At 41.6% G+C, this 24,707-nt stretch overlaps 1 protein-coding gene across 3 annotated transcripts in view; it reads left to right on the top strand.

Moving 5' to 3' along the window:
* The first annotated feature begins 8 nt into the window (after positions 1 to 8).
* LOC149718054 (NPC intracellular cholesterol transporter 1-like) overlaps positions 9 to 24,707 on the top strand; it is a 30,565-nt gene continuing 5,866 nt past the window's right edge. Inside the window, exons 1-7 of one of the 3 annotated variants that reach the window (XM_089842102.1) lie at positions 9 to 603; positions 13,922 to 14,721; positions 14,850 to 15,000; positions 16,145 to 16,379; positions 22,204 to 22,446; positions 22,545 to 22,789; positions 23,051 to 23,182. In XM_089842102.1, the coding sequence (XP_089698228.1) occupies positions 14,569 to 14,721; positions 14,850 to 15,000; positions 16,145 to 16,379; positions 22,204 to 22,446; positions 22,545 to 22,789; positions 23,051 to 23,182 (1,159 nt within the window). In that variant the 5' untranslated portion in view covers positions 9 to 603; positions 13,922 to 14,568. The remainder of the gene's footprint in view (positions 604 to 13,921; positions 14,722 to 14,849; positions 15,001 to 16,144; positions 16,380 to 22,203; positions 22,447 to 22,544; positions 22,790 to 23,050; positions 23,183 to 24,707) is intronic. The other 2 variants (XM_089842106.1, XM_089842111.1) reach the window with 2 other exon arrangements.

Below are 24,707 nucleotides of genomic sequence, written 5' to 3'. Positions count from 1 at the left end.
CGTCTGCTAGGGACAAGATGTTCCTGTGTAGGAATATCCTGTCGTCTGCTAGGGACAAGATGTTCTTGTGTAGGAATATCCTGTCGTCTGCTAGGGACAAGACTCAAGAGTTCCGAGCGATCGAAGCCTTCCTTCACTGCGTTTACAGCCGACTCGCAGACCGAGAACGGCAGAAAACAGCCTTTTTTTACATAGATCGAAAAGAAGCCCAATTTGGGCGGGAAACCGCCCATCTGGCAAAGCGGCCCTTGAACGTTTTTGTGACGGATTTTCCCTTCTCGTCCTTCGTATGTGTGATTGGGTAAATGACTGGCGACGCCCTCTATCGACGAAGCGCGGGAAATCCAAGTTGCAATTTCTGGATTTTTAGTTTACCTTCGCCGCGCGTAGGGGCGCCACCAGCCTTAAAACCGTCACAAAATTGACTTGTCGAGTGAGTTGAGTTCGTGACGTCAAGTGTTTCCGGCTTCTTTCGACTTTCGCGAAGGTTGTTTACGTTACGCTGTGTGTGTGTAGAGTAATTCGGGTTTTACGATTGCGACATAAAAGTGGGAACTTTAAATTCTTGAGGAATCTTTGTGGCAGTTTCATTTACATTAGTCGGTGAGTACTTTTCCTTTTGCGACGCGAATAACCTAAAACGTCGATCACCTAATTATACCGAACCGTTGACGCTAAGCCTAGGCTAGTCTTAATTATTATGGCTGTAGTAATAATAGTTCATTTGTTTAGGCCGTTATCACAAAGCCATTACGTCTAACCCATAGTTAATCGCGAATTGTTTGGTCATTTGGTCATTTTTTTGGAAAGATAGCCCTCTATAAGTTATTATTCGTGAGAAAGTTGCCTAATTACAATTAGGAGGGGGGAAGAGATCATATTATAATTGCGTGAATGGTCTAGTAGACGGCGGCGTTGTCTTCGAGATAATTAAACGTGAAAGTGCAAATCTTGCCAAGAACTTGGGATTACGGCAATCCAATCCACGTGACCACTGTTATGGAATTTAAAATAAAAATTAAACCTTCGTGAAATAATAATTATATTTGCCCGAGGCTTATAATATTTCTGCTACCAACTTTATTCGAAGGATTTTCATTTTAGGGATATTATTACGCAATGGCGGGTGTCCTTAAATTTGGGGGGCGGGGGGGGGATAATTTCCATCAAGGTTCCGAAAATTATCTAAAAAAACGTTCTAGAGTAAATGACACTGGTGTGTAGTTCCAACAAAACTGGAATAAATTTATTTGAGATTTTCGTCCCCTTTTCACAAAATAATTAAGGCCCTAAAAACCTTGACAAAATTGTTATCTCTCCCTGTAATTTTGTAAAGAGTTGAAATTCTTGTTTCCCCCCTTCCCCCCCCTCCCCCCGAGACCTTAAAAAAGACCCAGTTAAGAAACTCTCTCCGTTTTAATTATATTAATCAACATTGGAGAGTCATTGAAACGATCACGTTTTAAATTTAGAGAATCGTCCTGAAAATAACTAAGGTATAAAAATGAAATGAAAAGAGAGGTTAGGCCTAATTTATTAGCGACTTTTCGATGTTGGCAACGTTTTGAAAACATGTTTATTTGATCTAAAAGTGGAAGATATTACCAAGAAGCGATATCTAGTTTATTAGGGAGAAGGTATAAATTCGCCTTAGGCATTTTAAACCTTCTCCCTAGTAAACTAGATATCGCTTCTTGATATTACTAAATAATGGGCCCCGGATGATATTTTTAATTTAAAGGGATAGTTGCACGGGAATATTTTGGATATTAAAGAGAAAGCCTCTGATGTAATATGCCTTCTTTTTTCAATTTGGGTCAGTCGGATCGGAAAGCGGCGGTAAAAAACCTTAGGGTCTAGAGAGAGAGCTTATTTGTTTGGGGCGCCAAGGTGGTCAAATCGATAATGAGGCCGGGTTAACCGGAAAAGGCACATGACCCATGGAAGCGTATGGTCAAGCCAACGTCTACGTAGCCCCATTTCCCCTCTAAAAATACGTCTGGCCTCCGACGAGGCCACCGCTTCCGTGACTTCTTAACATTAACCGTTATAAGATATGTTCCATAAGTATGTCACTACCCATACTTCGTAATTCCAAAGGCTTAATGAGAGCTAGTCCAAGAACGACAAGCGAGAATTGACTACACTCGGTTTTGCAGTCCATCCTCCTCTTTAGTCAGTACTAAGCCTTTGACAGCGCCTCACACCAGGCGTCGCTTTACAAGAATCTATGACGTTTCACCTACTTCACTTCATGACAAGCTCTCATTAACGAGTGACACACTTATGGAACATATCTTATAAACTTATGGTACTAGTAGAAACCCGCGGAGATTAATTGTAATGGCGTTGAAGTAGCCGGCCCTTTTGTCTTGGGTAATGGTGTCAACTGAAACGGTTTCAATCGCGTAGTTGGACAGTATTGGCGCCACTTTAAATGCATAATTCACTAATACCCACCCGCCTTATACTAGTCCTTTAGTTTCTGAACGGAGTGTTTTAAAGGGGTACTTGAAACTTCAACTCTTGCCATCTCTGCCCAGGGTTTGGTTTTCTAGTATCGCTAGCGCATCTCTGTCAATCAATGGGAGGGGGGGGGCGAGATAATGAAAGAGATATTGTGGTTACGTAAGGCGGCCATCCAACCTCGAAGTTGTTTATCTTTGACCGATTGCACGATGTAGTACGCCGCTGCCGCTCTTCTTAAGTAAGGGTCACCGAATCAGTCGGGTTAAAGCGAGCGCCGGGACATTAACTCCGTCAAAGACACGACGAATTCGCTTATTGTAAGAAAGCCACCGACGAATGACCGGTACCATCTTACCCCCCTCCCAAAGTTGCGTTCTCCGTCCCCCTTAAAGAGTAATGGTATTGGTACCTACTTGCCTTTGACTGTATTAAGCTCTATGGGTATTTAACACGGAGTGCCACTACTCTATTGAAATTATTATGTTTGCCAAAAAATATTGAAACCCTTTAAGAGAAGAGATTGTGGGGGGTGGGGGGTTACTTTATTATTTTCGAGGTCTTGATCATTTACGTTTATACTTTTATGCGCGCTTCTTTTAAACGTAAAGCGGGTCAAGAGCGGCCCCCTTTCTCTTCTCAGACGTAAAACGCTTTAAGACTGCTACAAGTTTAAAGAAATACACCGCTTTCTACTACATTTTCCATTTTCTTAATTTCTTATAAAGTCATTGTTTTGAAACATGCAGAGTGTCGCTTTAACTTGAACTTTTCTCTGTTTATTTGGGCACGTGTCTTCCTACACCTTTACACTGTTGATGGGAAACAAATAGTTATACTGTTACTTGAAAGTAGAAGCGCGGTTTTAGGCCCAACAGCAGTGTTTCGTAAATGCCGTTGGATTGCGAAATGTATTATGAGGCGCCTTTCAATATTATCGGAATGAGGCGTTTTGTTTTTGGGTTCCGCTAGCCGAGCGCAATCAAGCGCGAAATGACCGTTTTCAATTGATGCCCGACCACGACCACTCTAGGCTATCAGTTCTCGGGATCGGGATACTAAAGCCGCGTTAACAGGAGACACTTTGGAACCGTTTTGAAAAGTAATATTTTCATATTCTCGTGAAAGATCTCTGCCTTTAACAGCGTAATATTTATATTTGTACTTTCCAAAATGGTTTTAAACGGTTTCAAAGTGTCTCGTGTAAACGCGGCTTAAACCTCCCCCTCCTCCGGCGCTTGTAGCAGCACTACTTTTTCATTGTCTGAAGATCCGAATGTATTTCAAGAAGAAACGACTTTTCTTCTCGGGGTCGCTAGCTACTTTACACAGAGTTCGTAACCCTTTCGTTCGTTTGCGCAATTTAATTCGCCCGCATTAAACGGTTCGTCTACCTCTTTCCCTCTCTCCCTCCCTCCGTTTATCAGACTTAAATTTAATCCCTAAACTTATCAAAGTTTCGCAAAAAGATCCTTCGGGTTCATCAATTTGATTCGACGATTGTGTCCGGGAATAGGATTAAGTAGACCTTCTAGACTTGACCCCGTTTGACCTTAATCGTCGTTTCGTTTCTTTGCTAATAGTGGAATCCCCCCCCCCCCGATTATTATTCTTCAATTATCTCGGACCTCTTGGAATTGGGAGCTAAAAAGGTCCCGACCTATATTTTGTCCCGGGCTGGGAGGGGCGGGGTGGAGGAGGGGGGCGTGGCATCTGCCCAATTATGGATTTTTTAGGCCAAGTAGACGGAAACTTTTCGCGCCGACACTTTCTCCCTATATAGCTCCTTTCGTTAGTCTCAAGATTTCGAGTCAATTAACCCAAAGTTATTAAAACATTTTTATACCATCGTAGCTAACAACCGCGGCTAGGGGGAAGAGATAGTCTGACGTCATACATTCCCCTGGGCTTCTCTGGTTGGCATTTTTCCAACCCGCCATTAGGGGGGATGAAACTCCAGTAAGAGATAGAACAGGGTGTGACGTTTCAGGGACGTCAGAACTGTTAGCTCCCTATAATTTTGATAAGCGCTTGAAAATGCCTAACAAGTTTTCTGTTAGAGCCCTCTTTTAAGTTTTAAGCTTTCAAGTAAATGCATTCGTTATAACTTCGAAGGTATCTACTTCCAAAATGAATTTTCCCGCTTTAATATCCGAAATATTGGTCGCCCTAGTTTAAGCGCCGGGGCCGCGGCGACTTCATTTGTTTCCATAGTAACTTAAGAGAATGCGGAACGCACGCTTCCTATTACCTGTTGTATAAGCTGATCTATTTTATTGTTTTTCTTCTGGGGGGAAAGGGTCAATCGACGAACGGTCAGCTACTTTGTTTATACCGGTCAATCGCGTGCTGTCAGTCACATTTATTTTTCGGATCTGTATAATATTTCCGGCCCTTCAAGCTTTGCCTTCATTAACCCAAATTTAGAAACGGAATTCTTTTGCTTTTTGACTAAACCACTTAAGTTTGGAATGAACTTTTGGCTTTCCGTGAAAGCGAATAAAAATATTAAACGAATGTTCGTTCAAATATTCGTCCAGTTCCGAAAGTTAATTGGTGGAATATGTTAAGCGGACACCTAAAAATGTACAGTCTACTTATCTTAGATTTGCCTTATTTATTTCGGGTCAAGGGTTACCTGCTAGCCCTACATTCCATTATAGCATACTTCTAACTGCTAAAGCTTTGTTGGTATAGCTTTTCGTAAGCCTGACTGCCTCCATGTCACTAAAAGCCTTTGGTAAGGTTACCGGGTTGTGAAAATAATCTTCCCCCAAGGACGTTGCGAAATGAAGGGCTTTGAAAAGAGATACATTTTTTTGTTGAAGAATAACTAACCGTATGTCCCTAACCAATAACCATAAAAATCTTTATCTCTGGAAAGCTTCCTCCGAGCTTAGGAAGGCTCGTTAACTCGTCAATCGGGCTTGAAATTAAAATCACCATTACCATTCATACCATTTACAACGCCAAAAGGAGGCCACTGGCTACCTGGAGGAGAAAAACTCATCGGCTTTTGTCCTCCAGGGAGCCTCCAGTGGCCTCCTGGTGTAACTGGTATGAACCCTCCTTGTCTGTAAACGAACTATATTGTTTATAGCCCAATGGAATTGCGATTCACGGTCGCGACAGAATAAACTCTCGTTTTCAATCGGACTTGATCAACGCTACTTTCTTTCTTAGGAGATTATTAATGGCGGTATTGGTACGCCTGGCTTCTGCCAGTTGTCGCGATTCGGCTTGAAAATATAACTTCGGTTTATTACACGAGGAGGAAAATGTTTTCGTAGACGAATCGCGATGGCGAATGATCATTTTCTTGTTTTTATCGCGGAAATTATCATAATTTACGCAAATATGTAATTTGACGTTAAGATTTAGAATTACAATTAGCTAAAGGTTGGGTCAAGCCTTCGAAATGGTCTGGTCTCTTCGGGGGCGAAAAGTGGGCGTAAAAGTCCGGGCAGGTTTTTTAAACGTAACAATATTTATTTGCAATAATATTATTTATTATTTACGTTGAATAATTAATGGCCTAAGCAAATTGCGGTAAAGATTATATTGGCTTAAGAAAGCGTGTGGCGCTGCTGTTGGGGGAAACGAGGTTTCATTAAAAAATGTGACACGCACCATTTTCGAGGAAGTTATTAAAATAATAGAAGCTTCTTTGTATCGAGGTATCGAGCTTCTTTGCAGGTGGAAACCGGAAACCCCCGTACGCGTTCTTCTTTCAGGTTTTTCTTAACAAAAATTAAAAATCTTAGTTCCGGTAAAAGGAATACCTCGAAGACACATCAGTCTCGCGTTCCGTCCCAAGTTTATTATTTCTTATTCCAATATATTTGTCGAGCCCATCAAGGAAATTACTCGAAAAACACGCCCCTTTTCAAAATTAAAAGTACTTTCATTTCGGTAAAATGTTGTTGTCTCGGCTCTCACCGATGACATTTGATAATTGAACCTAAACTTTTAATTGTAATCGAATGTTGGTTACTGAAAACCGTGGGGATTCCTTGGTGGTTTGACTAGGTCCCCCTCTATTAAGTTAGCCTAATTATCATCCACTTTTGAGCCGTCTTCGGAAGTGCAGGTTGATTTGATGATGCCGTAAGTTTTATTCAATTTCATTTCCGGGTTCTTTTTCTTTTACCCCTTTCCCCCTTTCTATTTCCCCGGCTAAGGCGCTCGCGTAGCTAACGTATAGTTATTACGTGGGCCAATATCTGCCTTGTCCCGAATTTGGGTGTATCAATTTTAAATATTTTTCTCTCTCTCTCCGTGTGAGTGTTTTTAATTTATTGGCGCGTGATTTTCCAAGGATGAAAATCCAAGGTGATCGTTGAATGGTGTCTCATGTCCGTGTCCTTTGCCGCTCTCTAACTTCCACAGGTAAATAGCCATGGCACGCTTCTATTCCTATTTTCTAGATAACCTATTAAGATGGAATTATTATACCTTTGATTGTCGCCTACTTAATTAATTATATTAAGCGGGACGTTATCGTTCGAACCTAGTTTTTGATAACTTCTAGTTAACGCTCTTCTTTCTACTAGTAGCTTCTCTTGATTTATTTCACCTGCATGTTTTGACGCCATTTCAGTTTTCGTTTTGAAATGTTGATCAAATTGAAAACGGATCAAGGCGCTTTAAACTAAGAATATTTTTCGAGTTAAAGTTACTAACTTTGAAGGTGTTTTAGTGTTTAATCACGTGACGTAGACGATGTCTTTTCGTCCCCCCCCCCCCCAGATAAAGCTAAAAACCTATGATAGAGAGAGAGCGCTTAGTTATTTGACCGCTCGCTTACAAAACCGGTGACGAAAATTTTGGAGGTTGCTGTTGAGTCGTGTTTATGGCGTATAATGATTTTAATTTCTTAATTTATCATGGAATCTGTTCTGTTGTTTGGGAAGGCCACCATTTTGAGAGCGTATCTCTTTCTCGCGATTTGACTTTGGGGGACAACCTTGGTCGGGGCGATTCGAGTACAAGTACACCCGCGAGATAGCCAGGGACATACTCCTGCTGCTGCTGCTGCAGGCTTGTAAATCAGAGTTCTAGCCTTCGTTAGCGGTATTAGGAAAGGATTTTCGTTAATTATTCGAAACTGAACTGAAACCGAATGTTTCGATGGGAATCTTGACGATTATTTTGTAAAATTGTAGCAAACCCTAAGCTTTCATCACTGGTCATTTTTAGGGAAATTATTTGTATTTTTAGGCGCTAATTTTCCTAGTCACGTTTTAAATACAATGAATCTGGTTTAGTATTTTTTATATACAAGTATATAGAAACCTCCGTTTGATTTTGAACCGTAATCGTAAATCTGAGTTTTATTGGGAATAGCATCACACCCAACTTTGGGGGCTCGTAACTCAGGTTCTACTGGAGATACGGGGATGTCCTTTGAGCATGTTATAGTCCAGTTTGTCCCCCATCCAACCATACTAAGAACATAGGGCTACGACAAACAAGGGCCGAGTAATTAAGCGAAATGTTCAAAAACATGCCATAGGAATAGCATCATACCCAACTTTAGAGGCTCATAACTTAGGTTCTACTAGAGATAGGGGGATGTCCTTTGAGTATGTTATAGTCCAATTTGTCCCCCACCTAACCATACTAAAAACTTAGTGCTACGACAAACAGGAGTCGAGTAATTAAGGAAAATGTGCGTCAACTTATGGTATCGTCTCACTTATTGTTATTATGTTACTTATGATTTTAACACTGAACTTTGAAGGCCCATAACTCTTGTTCTATTAGAGCTACGGGGATCTCCTTTGGATATGTTATAGTCCTCTTTTCTACCCATACAAGCGTACTTTAAACTTGAGGCTACGTCGATATCTTCCTTAACTTATTTTTTTGTCTCACTTATTGTTATTATGTTACTTTTGATTTTTAGCAATAAACTTTGGAGGCTCATAACTCGTGTTATATTGGAGATACGGGGATGTCCTTTGAGTATGCTATAGTCCAATTTGTTCCCCATCCAACCATACTAAAAACTTAGGGCTACGACAAACAGGGGCCGAGATATTAAGCAAAATGTTCGTCAACTTCCCTTCCCCCACCATTTGGATTTTATCCAAAGAATTTTCGCTACCTTTAATTGTTTTTTCACTTCGTCCCGTTATATCCGCGAGTTTAATTGGCTATTTCGGTCTGGCGCGGCAGTTTCGTTAATCCGAAGTTATAAGGTTAGCTGACGGTTTCGCTTCGATATGATAAGATAAAGCGGATGACGCTCTGTTTCGAGCACAGTGCCGCGGCGCATCTCGTAACGTCGCGTTTATCTATATTTAAGTTTCTCTGGCAAAGATGCCTGTATTGGGAGTCTCGTGACGCCAAAGTGTATATATTTTTGCCGAGCTAGAAATCCCCTTTAGCTAAATGGCATCTTTAACCTAGACACCGATCTTCTTCTAGACCCGGAGTTGTAGAAGACACGTCTTGTTTACGGTAGTAAAACTACGCTCTAGTAGATAGAAAGTATACACTATTTATCAAAGACCTTTCTTTCAATTCTATTCGCTTATTTCATTGTTTCCCTGGCTTTCAGTTGACCATTTTCAATGTCAGATGGGTTGGAATTGGAACGCTTTACGAGACGCGGTCCAAAAATGCCGCTTTTTTGGGGTCACGGTTGTCGGTTCTTCTATAGTTAGTATGTGATAGAGTTACTACCGAGTAGTAGAGGAGTTCTCCTCCTCCTTTAGAATGTCGTAACAAATAGGTAGTAAATGTTTACGCTCCCTTCGATATAGAAAAGTACAAACCCCAGGGAATGTTGATCTTACAGACGTAAACGGCCGATGGTGGCGCGTCACGGTACCGGCTACCTTTGCAAATATATTCAGTACCCCCCCCCCCCGGGAGAAAAATGTAGGCTTCGACGGACCTTTGTATTTTCAATGTCAAATAAATTAGCTTTAATTGCCTTTTTAAAATGTCATTTAGGCAGTATTTTTTCCTCGTACGAATTTATAGACTTTGGTTCACGTGGAAAGAAACGAGCAGTCGAATTAAGCCGGCGTTCAAAACTCAATTACCTCTCATTTTAGTTTTAGCCTATTTTTAAATGGTCTACGCTAGAATAGTCTCAATATTAAGACGCTGCCTAAAAGCATTGTGTACAATCGCGTAGAAGTAGTACCAAAGGACACAACCAGAATTAATTAAGTCGAACACGACGCGCTACAAAGTTATACTCGTACGCTGTACCAATCTTAAGTCACGTGGTCATTTACGCTGTGTTATCCTTGACTTTGACCACTCACTGGCGAATTTTGACTTTTACGAGCCCATGTATCTATTTAGAAAAGTATTTAGGAAATAAATGAGGGGGAAAAGACCCGCTCCTAGGTGTAGGTTTGTAAAAAGCATTTCATCTCGTTTTACATTCGTTGTTTATTCATTTTGTATTTGAACAACACGCGATTTTCGCTGACTCACTCACTAGGCCAATCCTACTTAATATTCCTAAACCTATCCTCAAAGGTCTGTCGTTAAGAGTAGAAAGTAACTAGACGGACTGTTGCCAAATACCACTTTGGTACGAAGGATTCCAGGGGTTTGCTTTCAAAAATGAACTTTTGTAAAAGCAAAGAGTCACGTGATTCTGTCGATAAACGTGTCGCGCGGAAGGCTTTGGCGCCTTGTTCGGAATCTATGGTGACTTTCGTTCCCTTCTGTCTAGCTGACTTTATTGTCCAGGCAACTCTTTCCGAGGGGTTTTTTTTTTTTTTTGGAAGACGCCAACGCGTCTATTTCGGAAGTTTGTTGTCCAGTATCGACGAGAGAGAAAGAGTCGAATTTAGCCCCCCGAATCTCTCTCTCAATGTCAATGAACCTAACGACCCCTCGTCATTTGGAATTCCCCGCGACACTCCACATGACAGGACATGACATGACACTCAATTGTCAAACTTCTCCATGGTTCGAATGACCATTTCTTTAGCCTTGGATCGTGGTTCCATTTGCAACTTTCTTTTCTCTTTTATCTTATTAGGCCATTTACAATGACAAATCCGAATTAACATTTTGTGGTAGCGCGGCGCGTTTATACCTTGGAAAATCGTTAAGGTTGTTTTAATTGGATAAGATATTAAGACATCCGATCATTTTACGTGCCTCGATTATAAAATTAATACACAAAAAAGGGAGCCTAATCATTTTGATATTTTTTGGGGGAATCGGAACAAGGTAGACGGCGTGAAATGAGATGGCCCCCGCGGTCAAGCCTAAGGGGCTCTTTACGACGTCGGTGCTGTTTCCTCCACTTTTTAAAAAAATGAAAGCGAGATTAAGCTGCTTAATGTGGAAATCGATCACCGATGCGGTGCCTGTTCTGTTTGTAATGGTGAAATGTTTTCCCCTTGGACCGAAATTTCGGGTATTCAGCGAGGACGACTAACTTTAATATGTCTTTCAAGGTCAAATTTTACAATTTAAATGATTTCTCTTTCTATTTCGACTGCTGGTTACGGGGATTATATTATATAGTCTCTCTGCATGGATATTTTCTTCCCAGATTTCCTAAGATTACGAATTACTCCGCCAGAGGCTTTCAAGGTTCTTTTTTTCCTTTCCATTTTAATCCTATATCCTTAACCCTTTCTCACTCTCTACCGATACATTTTTGTGACGAACTCGAACGAAATTATTGTTGAAATAGAAAGGGAATGGATAGTTTAACCAGTTGCTAATCTATTTAACTAAGTCTAATTTTGGTTGGAGGTAATTTCTTTAAAGTTGAAATTCCAAGTTTTTGTTGTGAAGAAAAATACACGACTATTTTTTATTTTTGAGAAGTTTGGTCTTCTCTCTAAAGGTTGCTACAAGATTGTGATTATTTGTACATTCTACATTGAAAAGAGTGGTTCTTACAAGAATTTTTCCTTCCTTCGCCCATGTTCGAGGGATTATTTTCATGCCCTTTCAAAGGGCATGCTCTTTATAGCGGTCAGTGACGCTGTGGGTTTTTGGGGCTTGGATAGAAGTTTTTCGGAAAGGGTGTACCAGTTTGAATTCAAAGGATGGGGGGGGGGGCAGATTATTTACTATTGAAATGGCTTGTTTTCCATGAAGCTGAATTTCTAAGGTTGACCCGTGAAGGCCCGATTTTAACAAATTATTTGAATAGCGTTTTGAGTTTTTCTCGTCTTTACTGTCATGGTTAGTTTTATAATCTGACCCTTGACCTTATTGTTATTTAAAAGATTGGGTTTTCTGCTAATTTTTGTACAGATAGCTAATATTATAAAACTTTTCACAAATTTCCAATGCGGATGATAGGACTTGGGGTTTAACAAACTTGGTACAAATTCTACTTGAAGAATCGGTCTCCGAGATGCGACCGACAATGATGGCTCTTGTTTTTCATTGCCAGGAGTCGGAATGTCTCTTTTAATAATAGCGGAGGAGATATTGTCTATTTTTATATTATCTGGTGTGAGAATCGTGCACGGCTTTCGACGAGAGCTGGCTCGAAATTGATTGGGACAGATTTAAATTGGCATTCATCATCTTCTTCTTTTTCCTTTCATTGATCATTTTATTAAGATCGGTAGACGGGCAGCCGATTTTGAAACGTCGTCGGAGAGACCGAGAAGACGTTCAAAGTCTGATGGTGTCGCAAAATCAACCGCGTGTCACTTGCATTTGTCCGGGGCCGCGAGAACGACAAATTGACTTTACGGATATTAATAGACGCCTCTAAAAATAGCTATAAGTTTCGAGTTATTTTTTATTTATTAGATTAATTAGTGACGAGGGTCGAATATATTGAAGAGATCGGACTAGGCCTACTAAGTTTAAACATTCGTGGAAAACCACCACTCGTTAATTTAAATTCCATTTTTAGTTAATGCGGATATGTGGCTTGAGTTACTGGCGCTGTTTGGGTCAGTGTCAGTGACCATGCAAAGTTGGCGAATATTGTTGTAATTTTTCTTTATTTATTTCGGAGCTTATATAATTTTCCATCGAATGGGCAGAAACTCGTGGCCTCTGATCCCATTCTACTATACTCTATTATACTCTGAAATATGCTTTATAACTTTCCAAGTTATAAGATTAGATATCATATTAGTGGAAGAATGTGTAAGGACCCTTGAAACCTTATCATCTAAAATATTTTTATCTCTAGGCCTATAGTATTTTGGTGAGATCAAATTGAAGCTCTTGTCTATCTCTGACACGAGGGGTAGCGCATGGTCCCGCGGCTCTTCAGTCAGGTCCAACCCTTATCTTTTAGAAATACAAGTGACCACCAGGCATTTTTTAGAGGCGCGTACGTCTCAAAACACGGGGTCGGTATGGTTGCGAACAACGCTATTGTGGGCATACACGTCTGAGACAATGTGGAAATGGTTAACGGAAGTGGGTGGCCCCTCGGTGACAGACTATTATTTATTTCCCAATCGGAAATAGGGGATCAACTCTTTCGATTTGAGGCTGAGGTTCGAAACGGGAAGTGACTGGGTTATTTTTATTAAACGTGTCACGTGACTGACTGACTGATAAATCTTCCCGCGCTGTTTTATATCGATCTATCGCAGCCTGTACAGTGCAGCAGGCGCAGCCGCTAGTGGTGTTTGGCGCACCCCTATAATTCCAAGTAAATTACCTTGTTTGTTAGCTTGAGGGTTAATCATCTTAAAGATTTCGAAAGCGTTGAAACAATGAGTTATTTAGGCCCGATGGGGATCGCCACCGTTTATATTCCCAGGGAAAATAATGTATTATTTTCCTAGCTGATTAAACAAAATCCTGATCAAACAGAATAACCTAACCATTGTTCTATAACCATTTTTGACAATTCCTTTAAATTTCAGCTACTATAGAGTATAGACTAATGGCACCCCATGTTATTTCCCCACAGAGCTTAATACAGTCGAAGGCAGAGGGCTGCCATTACTCTATTTATATAAGAATTTTAAAAATAAAATTATAGCCAAAATATCCCTTAAAATTAAAACTAAATATAATAATTTCGTATTTGATATCGCGAATTTTAAAGATAAACGATTACGGTTTGAAAAACGGTCTTTATTATTATTATTTCATCAAATTCCATCGTTAATGAAAACTACAGTTTTCTTTGGTGTGGCCGAAATTTAATTAAGAATTTCCCGTCGTTACTTTCAGCCAGACAATGGGAGCCCCGTCATCATCATCCCTTTCATTCAATGTTATTTTAATTGTCACCAATAACAAATTAAAGCCCGCCGCCGCTAATTCAACCTTATAATTAATTATTTAGCTAAAAACTCTCGTGAGAAAGTTCCATTTTACCGAAAAAAAAAACATAAGAAACCTCGATATACTTTCAAAATCTCGAAATAATCTTAAATTTTAGAAGGTGAAGAATTGAATGAAAAACAAAAATTAAGAAAGTACAAGGTTTTATCAAAGTTACTAAATCGTTTTTAATCATTTTTCTTTTAAGATTTCCACAATTTGTCCAAAAAAAACTCAATAAAATCCGGCACCAAAGGACTACATTTGAAAATGAAGTCTCTCCGAGGCTGCGCGAGGTTTCCGTTTTTTCTTCAGAGCGCAGGTCACTCGAGGATGACGTCAGATGACTGGATCGTATACGTCACTCGCCTTTGAGCTTGGCGATTTATTCCCCTCTCAGAGTACGGGCTGTGGCTGTTCGCGAAACATTTTTATAGGATAGGATTCCGTTTGTCGCGAACGCTTTTCATTATTCGTTCAAAGGATATAAACCAAAATGGTTCTACTTTTGATAAGCGTATAATAATCTACCACAAAGGATAACAACGCGGCGAAACGGTGAAAGTTTTATTGAAATAATCGCGACTCCAAGAAGCCAACGTTAATTACGCGACAAAGGCTTAGCGAAGAAATCAACAACTCCGGCGGCGCTCCGGAAACTTACGAGGAAATATCGCCTCCGAATTTAATAAGGTTTTTTATGGTGAATAATTATACAGTCGTCAACGATTGAATGGCTCGGGATCTTTAATTCCTTGGCGCGATAACCCATCGCCCCCGTTTAATCGAACCTTTGACCAATTGGAAGTGTTGTTTAAAAGTGCCGGTATTTGCGCGCGGCCGTCCAAAGTCAACATGGCTAGTACTACGCGATGTGACGCGTACGCGGACGCCTCAGTGACGCCTGAAAAGACAAAAATAAGGCGTCGTTCGGCCTTTTTAAAACCCTTAGTGGAACTCTCGGTAGTCTTATGGATAACTTTAGTATTTTCATCGGAAATCAGTCAGGTTTGTCTTCTTCTCTTTTATTTCGTAATGATTGTAAGCCTAAGCCTACTCAGCAAAGCGGCCGCGGCGTATTTCCCCATTGATTCCCCTTAAAATTCTCCAATTTGACCCCTGGCGAACGTTTTTAGGTCTCCGGGAAAGGTATGTGCGTCATGGAAGGTCCGTGTGACGATGGTTTTGGTGGGGACTTGAACTGTTTGAGGAGGAGACCGGCCGAACCCATCGACGATGAAGAGACCCTAGAAAAGTTCCGACTTCTATGTCCCGATCTCGCTAAAGGTAAGAATATCGTCTTAATACAATGGGATTAATCTTTCAAGTGTTAAGCCTACTGTCTTTCCTACCAAATCTAAGCTAGTTGTGGTTTGTGTGTGGCCCCTGGGTGCACGAAAAACAAGAGGGGGGGGGTGTATAGAAACCGATTAAGGGAAGATCCAATACCACCTTAGAGCTCGTAATGTGAAAGAATTGCGAAAATAAATACATTAGGTCTATGGTATTAGTTAACAGAAAGTTTCGATTTGGGATGGAGCTAAAACAAGTTTGTCTTGTCCCTTGTTAAGGAACGATCATCTTCCGGCTCTTTTTAAGTATTGGGAAAGAAATAACACGGGGGGGGGGCGTCGTCAAAGAGTTTACCGGGTTAGATCGCGGCAACTCTCGTAAAGGCTCGGTTGCTGTTATTTATTTATGCATAGTTTACATGCTAGGAGAGGATTCATACCATTTATACAAAGAGGCCTGGCGAGTCAGGCCTCCTTGCGTGTCACCAGAAGCCCGTCTCCCCTGTATAAATGGTACGATTCCTCCTAGTCTGTAAACTATGTATAGAGCTATCTCAGTTGTGACGTTAGTGCCTAGGTAAAACGTCACAGCTTTGGTAGTTGAGTTGGCGGCCATGTTTGGTACCTCTTTGGTTCTATGGCGAAATACCATACGTGACGTCACACTAAGGCTTCAGGGATGGTCCTATAGAGAGCTTTCAGTTGGAGGAGGAACTGAGTCTCGTGACATAATGTACGCTGCCATATTGGTGGTGGGTTTAAACTGCGGCAATGAAACTGAGACCACCCAATATGGCTACCCGAACAGCGGTAAGACTCGGGAGGGTGTGACGTGCTACTATCCCATCTGAAAGCTCTCTATAGTTGAAGTTGAAAACATCTCCTGAGCCTTCAATGTGTAGGGATGTATCTAGTTATCATGATGCGCGAGTGTGCATGTTTGCGTGTGGAAAAGACCTTTGTAGCTAAGTGTGGTAAGGCCTTAATGCGCCCCAACCATTGTGACATCTGGGCGGGGGTAGAAAACCCGAATATTGTACCACACATTAGCGCGTAGGAGAGTGAGAGCCCGAACGACGGGCGACACGTAGATAATGTGTAATATATATTTGCGTGTCTTGTGTGTCGTTTTGGTTCAGATAAAAATCCATTATTGTGTTGTTCCGTGGATCAAATCAAATCGATGGAATCCAATTTCGACGTTCCTAGTAACATGTTGGGGCGCTGCCCTTCGTGCTTCGAAAACTTCAAGAAGATATTTTGCAACTTTGCCTGCTCACCCGATCAGGAGGACTTTTTAAACGTCACCATGACGGAAAAAAACGAAGAAGGCAAAAATATTATCAAAGAAGTTACCTACTATATTAGTAAAACGTAAGTCCAACACCTTTTCATTTCTATTTAGCCCAGCTTATCGGGGTTCGGGTTTCGGGGGGGGGGGGAGAGGGCTGGAAAAGTTTATAATTCTCTGAGGCCCTCTTTATTTTTTTGAAGGTAATTTTCCCGATAGGTCCTTGAAGGTATTTGTCCCCCCCCTCCCCCATTTGCAGGACTACCTTGGTGGCCGTTTGCAATACACTATACAGTTATAATGCTAGTGTCGTGTTTCCGATGTTTTCTCGCAAAATGTCTGGGGGAAACGTGGAGTTAGTCGCGGAATTTAAATACGCTCCAAAAATATGAAGGGAAAGAAGGGGAATTTATAACTTGACCATAAAGGTCAAGGGATTAAAAATAGGTTGGCCATAAAAGGGGGGAGGTTAAGTTAGCGCTGGCTTTGCAAAAATAGCGAAACAGTATCATTATTATAGGGAGCTAACAGTTCTGACCCTGAAACGTCACACCCTGTTCTATCTCTTATTGGAGTTTCATCCCCCCTAAAGGTTGGAAACAGTGTATTCTACGCGCAAAAATTCCAACCAGAGCGGGGGGGGGGGGCTGAGTGACGTCAGACTATCACTTCTCAATAGACAGTTGTTAGCTCCCAATTGGGTTCAAGTTAATTCGTCATGCTTGTGACGTTTTCGCTTGTAATAATTTTGTCCTTTTGACATTAAAAATGCGCCGTTATTGTAATTGAGAGAGAGCGAGAGCTAGGTCTGTACGTTTTGTTAATTTGGGCCAAGCTCAATCGGAACGAAACTAGTTTATGATCGGAAAATTACGTTACCGCTAAACTCCTTTCAAAGGACACCTCTATACAGGGTTCATACAAACCTGGAAAAATCATGGAAATAAATAGTTAACAAAAGCCTCATGGGAAATCGGGGAACTTTGCGTCAAACGGGGACCGAGTAATTAACGTGAAACGTAAACTCCATAGGAAAAGCGTTACATTAAACTTTCGAGGCCTATAACTCTGGTTCTACTAGAGTTAGGGGGATATCCTTTGAGTATGTTATAGCCCAATTTGTCCTCCATCCAACCATACTAAGAACATAGGGCTACGACAAACAGGGGCCGAGTAATTAAGCAAAACGTAAACAAACAACCCCTCCATAGGAATAGCATTGGACCCAACTTTGGGGGTGTTAAAACATTTTTATATATTCTTTAAAATTTAGTGATGTGTTATATGTACTTGTATTTTCAATATGCTTAATGCGTTCGCCTCGCATGGAACAGTTTAGGCCACCTATGGTGTACTTCGGTCACTGCTCTTGGCCTTTCTCTTGTCAAGGCCAGGAGCAGATAGAAAGTTTGATTTGGAGAGGAGATAAGGGAACGGGGGTCCTACACGTGTTGGTCCCCTTCCCAACAAAAGAAAAGGGCCTTTTATGGTCAAAAAGGAACGAGTAAAAATCAGCGTCTTTTCTAAGAAACTCCCGCGAAAGTAAGACGTATGAAAAGTCCATGCGAAGCGAATATAACTTTTACTACTATCGAGAATTTAAAAAAATAAAGATTTTGTTGTTTTTCATGGTTACTAAGTCCACTTAATTTGTATAGAACTACTAATTTCAACGCGACAAAAGAATTATCTTCCGTATACAAAATCGTTCCTTAAATTAGTTAAATTCAAATAAATAACGCGACGGGTGTTTCAGTCCGCCCGAAAAATCAAGCTCTCCCAAAGCGACTGCATATTAATTCTATCATTAATAATATTTCGCCACAGGGGGCTCGTAACTCTGGTTCTACTAGAGATACGGGGATGTCCTTTGAGTATGTTATAGTCCAATTTGTCCCCCATCCAACCATACCAAGAACATAGGGCTACGACAAACAGGGGCCGAGTAATTAAGCAAAACGTAAACAAACAACCCCTCCATAGGAATAGCATTGGACCCAACTTTGGGGGCTCGTAACTCTGGTTCTACTAGAGATACGGGGATGTCCTTTGAGTATGTTATAGTCCAATTTGTCCCCCCTCTAACCATACCAAGAACATAGGGCTACGACAAACAGGGGCCGAGTAATTAAGCAAAACGTAAACAAACAACCCCTCCATAGGAATAGCATTGGACCCAACTTTGGGGGCTCGTAACTCTGGTTCTACTAGAGATACGGGGATGTCCTTTGAGTATGTTATAGTCCAATTTGTCCCCCATCCAACCATACCAAGAACATAGGGCTACGACAAACAGGGGCCGAGTAATTAAGCAAAACGTAAACAAACAACCCCTCCATAGGAATAGCATTGGACCCAACTTTGGGGGCTCGTAACTCTGGTTCTACTAGAGATACGGGGATGTCCTTTGAGTATGTTATAGTCCAATTTGTCCCCCATCCAACCATACCAAGAACATAGGGCTACGACAAACAGGGGCCGAGTAATTAAGCAAAACGTAAACAAACAACCCCTCCATAGGAATAGCATTGGACCCAACTTTGGGGGCTCGTAACTCTGGTTCTACTAGAGATACGGGGATGTCCTTTGAGTATGTTATAGTCCAATTTGTCCCCCATCCAACCATACCAAGAACATAGGGCTACGACAAACAGGGGCCAAGTAATTAAGCAAAACGTAAACAAACAACCCCTCCATAGGAATAGCATTGGACCCAACTTTGGGGGCTCGTAACTCTGGTTCTACTAGAGATACGGGGATGTCCTTTGAGTATGTTATAGTCCAATTTGTCCCCCATCCAACCATACCAAGAACATAGGGCTACGACAAACAGGGGCCGAATAATTAAGCAAAACGTAAACAAACAACCCCTCCATAGGAATAGCATTGGACCCAACTTTGGGGGCTCGTAACTCTGGTTCTACTAGAGATACGGGGATGTCCTTTGAGTATGTTATAGTCCAATTTGTCCCCCATCCAACCATACCAAGAACATAGGGCTACGACAAACAGGGGCCGAGTAATTAAGCAAAACGTAAACAAACAACCCCTCCATAGGAATAGCATTGGACCCAACTTTGGGGGCTCGTAACTCTGGTTCTACTAGAGATACGGGGATGTCCTTTGAGTATGTTATAGTCCAATTTGTCCCCCATCCAACCATACCAAGAACATAGGGCTACGACAAACAGGGGCCAAGTAATTAAGCAAAACGTAAACAAACAACCCCTCCATAGGAATAGCATTGGACCCAACTTTGGGGGCTCGTAACTCTGGTTCTACTAGAGATACGGGGATGTCCTTTGAGTATGTTATAGTCCAATTTGTCCCCCATCCAACCATACCAAGAACATAGGGCTACGACAAACAGGGGCCGAGTAATTAAGCAAAACGTAAACAAACAACCCCTCCATAGGAATAGCATTGGACCCAACTTTGGGGGCTCGTAACTCTGGTTCTACTAGAGATACGGGGATGTCCTTTGAGTATGTTATAGTCCAATTTGTCCCCCATCCAACCATACCAAGAACATAGGGCTACGACAAACAGGGGCCGAGTAATTAAGCAAAACGTAAGCAAACAACCCCTCCATAGGAATAGCATTGGACCCAACTTTGGGGGCTCGTAACTCTGGTTCTACTAGAGATACGGGGATGTCCTTTGAGTATGTTATAGTCCAATTTGTCCCCCATCCAACCATACCAAGAACATAGGGCTACGACAAACAGGGGCCGAGTAATTAAGCAAAACGTAAACAAACAACCCCTCCATAGGAATAGCATTGGACCCAACTTTCGAGGCCTATAACTCTGGTTCTACTAGAGTTAGGGGGATATCCTTTGAGTATGTTATAGCCCAATTTGTCCTCCATCCAACCATACTAAGAACATAGGGCTACGACAAACAGGGGCCGAGTAATTAAGCAAAACGTAAACAAACAACCCCTCCATAGGAATAGCATTGGACCCAACTTTGGGGGCTCGTAACTCTGGTTCTACTAGAGATACGGGGATGTCCTTTGAGTATGTTATAGTCCAATTTGTCCCCCATCCAACCATACCAAGAACATAGGGCTATGACAAACAGGGGCCGAGTAATTAAGCAAAACGTAAACAAACAACCCCTCCATAGGAATAGCATTGGACCCAACTTTGGGGGCTCGTAACTCTGGTTCTACTAGAGATACGGGGATGTCCTTTGAGTATGTTATAGTCCAATTTGTCCCCCATCCAACCATACCAAGAACATAGGGCTACGACAAACAGGGGCCGAGTAATTAAGCAAAACGTAAACAAACAACCCCTCCATAGGAATAGCATTGGACCCAACTTTGGGGGCTCGTAACTCTGGTTCTACTAGAGATACGGGGATGTCCTTTGAGTATGTTATAGTCCAATTTGTCCCCCATCCAACCATACCAAGAACATAGGGCTACGACAAACAGGGGCCGAGTAATTAAGCAAAACGTAAACAAACAACCCCTCCATAGGAATAGCATTGGACCCAACTTTGGGGGCTCGTAACTCTGGTTCTACTAGAGATACGGGGATGTCCTTTGAGTATGTTATAGTCCAATTTGTCCCCCATCCAACCATACCAAGAACATAGGGCTACGACAAACAGGGGCCGAGATATTAAGCAAAATGTTCGTCAACGTATGGTATTTTCTCACTTATTGTTATTATGTTACTTATGATTTTAGCACTGAACTTTGTAGGCTCATAACTCTCGTTCTATTAGAGATACGGGGATCTCCTTTGGATATGTTATAGTACTCTTTGCTCCCCATACAAGGATACTTTAAACTTGAGGCTACCTCAATATCGTCGTCAACTTATTTTTTGTCTCACTTATTGTTAGGAGGTTACTTTTGATTTTTGAAAATAAATTTGCAGGCTCGTAACTCTGGTTCTAGTAGAGATACGGGGATGTCCTTTGAGTATGTTATAGTCCAATTTGTCCCCCATCTAACCATACTATAAACTTTGGGCTACGACAAACTGGGGCCGAGTACTTAAGCAAGACGTAAAGAAACAACCCCTCCATAGGAAATGCATTAGACTATACTTTGCATCCTCGTAACTCTGCGTCTACTGTAGATACGGGGATGTCCTTTGAGTATGTGATAGTCCAATTTGTCCCCCATCCAACCATACTAAGAACATAGGGCTACGACAAACAGGGGCCGAGTAATTAAGCGAAATGTTCAAAAACTTGCCATAGGAATAGCATCATACCCAACTTTGGAGGCTCGTAACTCTGTTTCTAGTAGAGATACGGGGATGTCCTTTGAGTATTTTATAGTCCAATTTGTCCCCCAACCAACCATACTAAAAACTTAGGGCTACGAAAAACAACCCCTTCCATAGGAATAGCGTTACACTAAACTTTGGAGACTTGTAACTCTGGAAAATTCATGGAAGTATGTGGGGGAAAAACCTGGAAATCTCAGGGAAATTTGTTTTCCAAAAGTTGTATGAACCCTGTTCTCTAAAGCCGCGGCGATAATATTAAAAAAAAAAAAGAATTGTTACTCGCCATTCTTGGACTACTATTGAAAGTGATCTTTATTGATAAGGATAATCGAGGGGCTAATCACTCTGTTACGGTATCCGCGTGGGCTTTTACGACGAGTGAAAGGTTCCTCGTCGATAACATTGAAACCAACTCGCGCGCGCGTCTTGAGACTGTTAAACGCCAGTGGTCACGGAATAAGACGGGCGCATTTTTAATATTGTCCGCCCCGAAATGCCAGTACCATCTAGGTGTTCCTTTTATATTTATTTCTACTTGTACCTTATCAAGGTCAACCAAATGTTAATACCAATGAAACTATGGGTTTTGACGAATTTTCCTCTTGTTTGTTTGTTTGTTGTTGTTGTTGTGGCGGTGGTGGTGGCGGTTTAGGTTCGCGGATGGCGCTTTCGAATCTTGCGAGCGCGTCAAGGGGTTAACCCCCGGTAACACGGCCATCGAGTTGATGTGCGGTCTTCACGGTGCCGATTGCGACGCCGAGAAATGGTTAAGCTTTATGGGGACCAGTTACGATAATGGCGGAGTGGCTCCCTTTCAAATTGACTTCAATCTAACCGACGAAAGCTTCATCTCGGACAACAAGCAGTACACGCCGGTCGCCACGCCCTTTTACAAGTAAGTCGTACGCCACGGGACGAAGACGGGCTGGCTGGGGTTTGCGGTGTTTTGACCGACCCCCCTTGACCTCTTCCCCTCCTCTCGCCCCCTCGCAGGTGCACGGAATTTGCCGGGACAGACATGATTCCTTGCAGTTGCGTCGATTGCCTGGAAGCCTGTTCGGCCGCCAATCGCACCATTCCCGTTCTGCCCGAGGATGAACAACCGCGTCTAATTATGGGCCACGACGCCATGAACTTCGTGACCCTGGTCGTTGGTCTCGTCTTGGCTCTTCTCATCCTGATCATCTTTGTCTTTCAAGGATTCCAGAAAGTTTCCACCTACAACTGCGATTTTAGATGTAAGAGAGAAAAAACCCCTTCATGACTAATACTAATATTTTTCGCGCTAATTCTTTCAAACTGAGTAAAGGGGCCCTAAATATTTTGCTAAAATTGGGCCCTTGAAAAATTGCCGGTATAAGTCGAGCGCGCGCTGGTTAGGGCTCCTTTACTTAAAGGAGTATTAGTTAGGAATGTTTTTCTTCAATCGTTACTTAGTTAGCTTAGGTTAGCTTTGGACTTAGTGTGTTTTGTTTTTTTTTGGGCAATTTCGTTTTCAGCTGGGGAAGAAAACGCCGGAACCGATAAGGAAGCGTTGTCTCGTCGCCAAGTGACCCCGGGGTCAATCGCTGCCACGGGTGTTAATCTTGGCTCCCTTGAAGAAGTGGAACCACTGCGCTCTAAGCGTTCAAGTATGTCGCAAAATGACACCCCCCAACCCCTCTATTTTCCCTTCTTATACTTTCCCCTGTGTCTTGGAAAAAATAACCCGCCCACCGCGTCTAACATCATCATTTATTGTCCAAACACTTGTTTTTCATGGCATGTGTACTTTTCACTTATTATTGCGCATGTGTGCCGTCTTATTCGGTTTTATGTCCAGGGTAGATCTTTACAGTGGCTTTATTCCTTTATATTTTGAGATTCGTTACGTAACTCGGAAGTAAAACTTGGTTGTATTATCACGTGACAAAGTCTATTTTAGCGGACGAATACATTATAACAAGACGACCAGGTTTTGCTTTCAAAGTTACACGGGCTTCCCGCTGGTTTTAGTTACACTTTACGTTATTAGGGTTTTTTTCTGGCATGGAATTTCAGCCTAATTTCATTTCATATAATTTTAATATCACAATTTAAATTCACTTTAATTTAAGGGTTCGGGAAACTTAAGGCGTATTTTTAATTGCGCAACAAACCGACGTTATTCCTACTAATGAGGGTGTGTTTTTAGGCTAATTTTAATTATATTAATTATTATATCAATTTTTGTTCCAATAATGATCTCATTATTGGCGTTGTATATTTTAAAGTACTAACAATTAAGGCATGAAAGAAATGATCCGTTCGTTCGTTCGTACATGCATGGCCTTTTTTTAACGTAAACGTAACGTATGGAGTGGGTTAAAGAATTAATTTGTTGGTGGAGGGAGACGCGTTTAATTCAACCTTAATGACATATCCGTGGTATCATCCATCCCAATTCGAAATGAAATTTGACTGTCAAGGGAGCCAAGAAAAGTGACCGGTTTTTTTTTCTTAGTAGTGGTTGAAAAAGATAAAGAAAGAACTGCTGGGAAACTTTTGTGATTTAGTTCTACTTGTATTATTCGAGATTATTTTACGTTTTTGGGTGACGTCAGTCAGTCAGTCAGTAGTTTGGCTTTTTTGTTGGCTTTCTGACGCGGGCGGACTTTTGGCATGTCGCTTAGTCGAATAGAATTTATTATTTGGACGAGAACTGCCCTATGACCTTTATCGCCTTCCATTTAGACTACGCGTCAGATCTCTAGCGCACCACATTGAGTAGGCCCATTCAAGTCCTTGTAAAGGGGAGAAATAGGATAACCCGTTACTCTTATAAAACCTAACTTCGTAGCCTGCAAAGTGTCCTGCCAGTCTTGATCCTACGGAGAGGACGTTGACGATTGTCTTGTCTGCCCCGAGTATTTGTTGTCGTTGCAACCTTAGTTACTCCCCCCCCCCAACCAATGTGGTGCGCGATTAAGGCTGGTGTGAGAACCCCCTTGGCGTTTCTGGCAAACTTTAATATAATTTGCTGTAGATTTTATTTCTAGTTCTTTTTTCTAAGTTCTTCATTTGTTTGTTTACTCGGTAGTTTTTAACGTTTTGACATAGAGTACTGTTATTCGTATTTTTTGGATGTTTTTTAAACATTACCGTAGTATCTTAAAGTGTTTTCGTTTTGCGGAGTTT

Source organism: Phalangium opilio, unplaced genomic scaffold (assembly GCF_054372755.1).
Source record: "Phalangium opilio isolate 3A_F unplaced genomic scaffold, DU_Popi_V2 ptg000003l_1, whole genome shotgun sequence".
Classification (NCBI taxonomy): Eukaryota; Metazoa; Arthropoda; class Arachnida; order Opiliones; family Phalangiidae; genus Phalangium; species Phalangium opilio.
This window is presented reverse-complemented; position numbering and strand designations above follow the sequence as displayed.